The sequence below is a fragment of the Leucopleurus acutus genome (assembly GCF_964270905.1).
Source record: "Leucopleurus acutus genome assembly, chromosome: 13".
Classification (NCBI taxonomy): Eukaryota; Metazoa; Chordata; class Mammalia; order Artiodactyla; family Delphinidae; genus Leucopleurus; species Leucopleurus acutus.
This window is the reverse complement of record NC_139155.1, coordinates 74,047,805-74,053,966: the sequence shown is the minus strand read 5'-3', so window position 1 is coordinate 74,053,966 and position 6,162 is coordinate 74,047,805. Positions and strand designations below refer to the sequence as shown.

Below are 6,162 nucleotides of genomic sequence, written 5' to 3'. Positions count from 1 at the left end.
TGACTCCCAGAAGCTCCCTACCGGTCTGAGTCAGGACAGAGCAGGGAGGTGGCTAATTCGACCCCTGTAACCTCCACAGCAGGTGAGAACACAGGCCTGGCTGCACCCCCCTTGATACCCGACCTCAGGACAGAGAAGTCTGTAGATATCTACAAGACTTCCAAGAGCAGGAGAGAGATGCCCAGAAATCAGACTGCTGACTGTGCTTATGAAAACAGCTGCAAGTCTTGCCTTGTTCCTGACGCAGGAAGCTTCATGTTTAGTGGATATTTGGAGATTTTTTAAAATCTGCTTATCAAGATTAAATCAAAGCCTTTATTAAACATCCCTCCTTCAAACCACCTGCATTTAAACCTATACCCCTCTCCTGACTTGCGAACTGCTAGGGCTATGTGTGTGTCATTGTCACCTGGAGGGTCAGATCCAGTTGGGCTACACAATGCTGAAAAGCCACACCAAGGCACACCACACTGGGCACGCCTCCACGGTTCTGTGCCCCTCAGGATCTAGGCAAAGGTTGGCAGCACTGGCCCTGGGACCAGAGCTCAAGCACAGGAGACCAGGAAGCTGAAGTCTGAGCCTCCTTGTTCCAGACCTACATGCAGAACGGACAAGCAGCTCTTGGTTACCACTGGGTGAGGCTCACCAATGTGCTTTTCCTTCTCGTCTCCAAAGAAAAGGGTGAGAGATGGAGGAGGCAATTTTCAGTTGTGTGTGGGTTTGATTTAAGGCTTTGGCTGTGGTCTGCTGATAATATTAAAATACTTTCTGGGAACGCCATCTCCTAAGCTCCCCATCAGAACAAACGTATTTCCAAAAATGAAAACATTGAACAAAGAGGTGGAGCTGAAATGCTGATGCAGAGCCCAGTGGACAGGCCCAGGTCTGTCAGGTCAGGATGGTGTCGTCCACCTGCTCCGTGGAGTCGGCCTGGCTGGCCAGCTTCTTCAGAGACCTTCGGTTGCATTCATTCAGCACCTCCAAGCTGGTCACGTCCAGGATCTTGCAGAGGGACTGGGGGGGAAGATGGAAACAAGGAGACGAAGTCAGAAAATATGGCTTCAGATTTCTCCAATCAAAGACAAAAATGAATGTTAACCCAGGACTAGAACCACTGAGGTGGAATCTGGCAAAATAAGGGAATCAGATGGATCCAGGGAAAGCCAAGACAACCACTCATCACGCCTTTCACGTGGTGAGGTATTGTTCAGTGCTTTAAAGGTTGCTCAGCGGGCAGGGGACTGAGTGACAGGACTCTGGGCCTCAACGGGCAGCACTGTGGGATCTGTTGTAGGGCTGTGTGCCACGTGAAAGTCTATTTGAAGAAGGGACTCTGCTGCTGAAAGACGTCTGAACACCTCAGGAGTAGAGGAATGTGTTTTTAGGCACCAGACCTGTCACTCGACTACAATCTGCCTGTCAACACTCATGCACACGGATGGGGTGGCAGTGAAGAGTGATGCTTAAACACTGTCATGCAGAAGGCCTGCAAGGCCAGTGCCCACAGACGCCCAGGGGAGGCACGCCAGTCCCAGATTCCCACCTGAAACACCTCTTCTCCCTGCCTCATCTTGAGGAGGTTGACGATTGCCTGGTCGCTGTAGGCCCTGACGACGGTGTTTTTATCCTTGGTGTTGTCAAGAAGAGCCTTCAGGATGGGCTTGATGGCCTGGGGGTCCAGGGCAGGCAGTGGGTCCCTGTTTGCCCACCAGATCATCTTCTCAGCCACCAGCCTGATGTCACTGGATGGGTTCTGCAAACACTATGAAGAGGAGCGCAAGGCTTTCAGCCAGGCACATCCAGTCTGTTTCTCAAAGCAGCCCAGACTCTGCCCTGACACTCTCTTCATCGTGGAAACTGACCCCACTGCTCCCCTCCGATGCCATCCCCACTGTGGGAGGGTAATAACCAGGTGTGATTCGGACCCTATTCTCTTCCACTTCATCTCATGCCAGTCTCTCCTTTGCTCACCACTCTCGGCCCACGTGGGCATTCAGCTTCTGCAAACACACCATGCTGCTTCCTGCCTCGGGCCTCTGCACTGGCTGGTCCCACTGCCTGGGACGTGCTTGGCCCAGATCCTCGTTTGGTTGGTTCCTTCTCATCCTTCAGGGCTCAGCTCAAACGTCAGCCTTTAGAGGTCTCCCCGACAGCCCCATCTAAATCAGAGCCTTCCCACAGGCTTTTTGTGTACCTCCACCTCCAGAGATCCTGTCTGCCCTGTTCACCTCTACACCTTCAGGGTCTAGCCCGGCTGGGCACACAGCAGGTCATCAGTAATAAACGCTGATAAAAGCTGCATGCAGGGTGATGCCGTCATACAGGCTCAATCTAATCGGGGCCCTGTAAACTCTCCACTGTGGGTGCCTGCAGGGTGGTGCAGTCAGCCTTGGGAACCTCACTACTCAGAGCGAGGTCAGCGCACCAGCAGCACTGACATTGCCTGGGAGCTGGTTACAAAGGCAGGGTCTCAGGCTCGGCCGCATCGCTTAGCATGCAGACTCTGGTTCTGTCTTGTGTGCACACAACCGTTTGAGAAGTGTGCTCTATTACACAGGGGCTGGGGCCTCGCCATCAGGCTCCCCAGCTTTCCTCCTTGGGTCTCACAGCCACCACAACAGCCACCACGACAGCCATACTAGTAAGTGTCATGCCTGCTAAAGGCAGGCAGGGAAGAGGAGGTTTATTAAGATTTGAACCCAGGTCTGCCCCAAAGTTTGCAAAATTGGTGTGCCTAGAAAGAATGCCTAAAATGGAGGTTCTTAGCGTGATTTGGGGTCATAGGTCTATTTGACATTCTGACAAAAAGTTGGGCACTCCTCCAGAGAAAAGCTCACACACGACTCTTTTGCATTCCAGCCCTATGGGCTCAGAGATGCTGCAGGCTATCCATGGAGAGCTCCTAGAATACAGAGGACACAGCTCTAGTGTTTTTTGGTCACGGGTCCTTCTCACAAGCCTGGCTGCCCTGCTCACCTTAATGAACAGGCTGGAGAGTTTGGCTGGCAGCTGTCCTCCTCCTGTCTCGATGTGATGCTTCATCAGGAAGCCCATGCCCCGGACCCCGCTCACAGCAATGGGGATCTGTGGAGAGAGGAGAGAGCTAGACAGGGTGGCCTCCGGCTCCGTCCTCGGGGCAGCAGGGCCAGGCACCAGCCCTTCCCCAGGACTTTCCAGGGACCCTGCCTCTTCCCCACCAGTCCCCACCCCCTGGCAGCTCTCATGGAGAGGGTCTGCCGTGGCTGTGAAGCAGATGAACCAAACCCGAGTCACTAGTTCCCAGGTCAGGAATCAGAGACCTTCTGACCTAGAAGGGACCTCTAGATGCTCCAACCCAAACTCCTCACTGTTCAGATGATGAAACTGGGGCCCAGAGAGATCAAGTACTAGTCCAAGGGCACAGTAAGTTACTGGCAAAGGTAAAATTTGAACCCAGGTCTCTGAGCACCAAGTCTGGCTGCCCCAAAGCCTTACCCTGTCTGCCATGGCATTGCTGAGGATCATGTCCTGAACTTCACTGCTGTATCTGCCTGCACAGAGTCTGCTGGGAGCCACATTCACAGCCACGGAGAGAGCCAGGCTCCGCCCGTGCCGAACCATCCAGTCGATGCCAGACACGTCCGCTGGGTGCAAGGACACACTGGGGTCAACCTGTACCTCACAGCATGGCCCACCACCCACGAAGCCCACCTCCCCAACCTGAGACTCATGTGGCAGCTCAGAGCCTGGCAGAAACCCCAGTCCACGCTGCACACAGGCCTCCCTGCCCCGAGTGGATGTCAAGCAGCCATCCCTCACAAACTGCTCCAGACTGTGGCTTGTGTTCTTGGAGCCGAAACACTCGGGGCTGCAGAACCCCCAGAAACTCCATTTTGTTTTAACAGCTGAATTTCCAAGGAGAGGGTGGTCCCACTGTCAGAAGACCCTCTGAGGGGAAGGGGAGACAGAGAGGCCCTGAAAAGAAAGTCCCCCGTGGACACAAGAGGCCTACCCAGCAAGTACTGCTGAAGAACAGTGTTGAGCTCCTCTTCCGTCAGAAAGGCACACAGTTCCCCCAGGCACCCAGCTGAGGAGATGCGAGTGTTGTCCTGACGGAGCAGAGAAGGCAGTGAATGGAGATGCAAGCCCACACGGGCTCCGCGGGAACAACGTTGGAAGGAAGGCGGACCCTAAGTCCAGTCCTCCCTCCAGGCACTCCACGCTCCCACCGCCAGAGCGGGACTGCCACTCACTGCAGCTGCCACTTGGTGCCGTGTTAAAAATTACACACCCAGCACTTAATTTTAGAAAACTCCAGCCTGTGTGCATACGTTAATCATCATCGTAATAGCAAGAATAACTATATTTACATAGCACCTTTCTTCTTACAAGCCTGAATGCTTCATATTTATTATCTCAGTTACTATCAACAGCCCTGTGAGGCGGGGAGGGGCGCGAGCTCCCGCCCACAGTGCCCAGGAAAGGCGGTCAGAGGACCACTTGGAGCTCCACCCCCAACCCCACACCCACCCCCGAACCGCTCATGTGTCCGCCTATGTCCAGAGAGACTCCCTGCTGCCCCGACATTACTCAGGTTTGTCCCGGGAAGTTAAACTGAAGAGCTGATCAACCCAAGGCAATAGGTAAAGGCCGAGTGTTTTGTGTCAAAACCAAAGCCACGTACATAACAAGCCCTGCTGCTCTCCCTGCCAGCTAACTACGGGACACCACACAGTGGATTCAGGTTATGTGCTACAGTATTAGGAAGTGCCAACTTGGCGTGCCTCCCCCAAAACGAAACAAACAACCAGAGCCTCAAGGGCCCATGGGGAGGCATCAGCTGGGCTGGCACTCTGGATTGCCACCTTCGATCCAGCGCAAGTTCTGAGGGAGAGGGTGGTTGGCCAGCACCTTGGGTCTCTGAGCTCCCTGCCCAGGTGCCAAGCAAGGCTAAAGCTGGCTCTCTCTGACACGACAGCCACTCTCTCCACTCTGGATCTATTTTAAGCTCCATTGTGGTGAAATGCAAATTGGTTTACATACTAACTTTTGCTTGCACTGTGCATGGCCCTATAAAAACCAAAAGAAGGTGGAGTGACCAAAAGAAGGTGACCAAAAGAAGGTGGAGTCTCCCATCTGTACCCCAGAGAAGGCTAGAGGGCCGTGACAGTCGGCCCCATGCATGGGCAGACGACGGGGTGTAGCTCCATGTGAACCCAGGGGCCTCTCTCCAGAGATCAGCCCCACAGTGCACACCTGGCCACGCAGCAGAGGGCTGTCAGAGGGCAAAGAGAAAATTCTTCTCAGAGGCTCAAGCCCTCCTGGGCCCGCTACAGCACTGGGCTGTCAAGGGCAGCCCCTTGTGTCTAGAAGCACAAATGCTTCTAGACGGGGTCAGGAAGGGCTACAGTAACGGCATCAGAATAGAACCAGGAGTCACGGGGCTCAGGTGCTGGTTTTGACTCTACCACTTGCTAGGGTGCAGCCCCAAGTGAGTTTCACCCTCTCAAACAGTGCTAAGCCCTCCCACCTGGACAGACACCAGACAGTTTCCTGAGGGCTGTGCCCATGCTTCATTCACCTCTGGGCTAGGCCCTTCAGCTCAGCAAATGTTTCCTAAACCAATAAACGAAACTCTTCACTTTACAACTGGGGAAATGAGGGGCAGAGAGGGAAAATGACTTGTTTAAGACTAGAGGACAAATGAATGAGAGACCTGGGACTTTAAAAACCTTACTTTCCTCATCTATACAACACATCATCGATATCAATATTGATATCAAGACGCGCCTTGTCTCCCTCACTACCAGAGGCGTGGTAAACCACAGAGTGATACGAATGTCGGGAGTGATTATCACTACTGACCAAGTTCTTCTAACACAAAGCAGAGATGCTAACCAAAGGAAAGAGAAGGGAAACCAGCCGAGCCCCCCAGCCCCACGTCCACCTGCCGCTGTACCTCGTCATGTCCCAGCGTGCTCAGCAGGAGTGAGACGATGCTTTTCCGGATAACCACGTCCACTTTGGCCCCTGCTCCCTGAATCACAAACCTCAGGGCCTGAAGCATGGTGTCCCTACAGAAACAGTACACCCAACTTAAAACCTGGCTCTGCTTCACCTATGCTCCCGCCGCACAGGCAGGGCCCGGGCTGCTTCAGGAGCTGCCCGGCCTCCCCACGGCCA

At 53.9% G+C, this 6,162-nt stretch overlaps 1 protein-coding gene across 1 annotated transcript in view; it reads right to left on the bottom strand.

Annotated features, from left to right (window-relative positions):
* Nucleotides 1-332: 332 nt before the first annotated feature.
* The window catches only part of GCN1 (GCN1 activator of EIF2AK4), a gene marked incomplete at its 5' end in the record, with an annotated part of 57,218 nt that continues 51,388 nt past the window's right edge, over nt 333-6,162 (bottom strand). The window contains 6 exons of the mRNA XM_082853506.1: nt 333-1,014; nt 1,544-1,762; nt 2,977-3,084; nt 3,475-3,623; nt 3,992-4,088; nt 5,939-6,053. Coding sequence (XP_082709632.1) covers nt 889-1,014; nt 1,544-1,762; nt 2,977-3,084; nt 3,475-3,623; nt 3,992-4,088; nt 5,939-6,053 — 814 coding nt within the window. The 3' untranslated portion in view covers nt 333-888. The remainder of the gene's footprint in view (nt 1,015-1,543; nt 1,763-2,976; nt 3,085-3,474; nt 3,624-3,991; nt 4,089-5,938; nt 6,054-6,162) is intronic.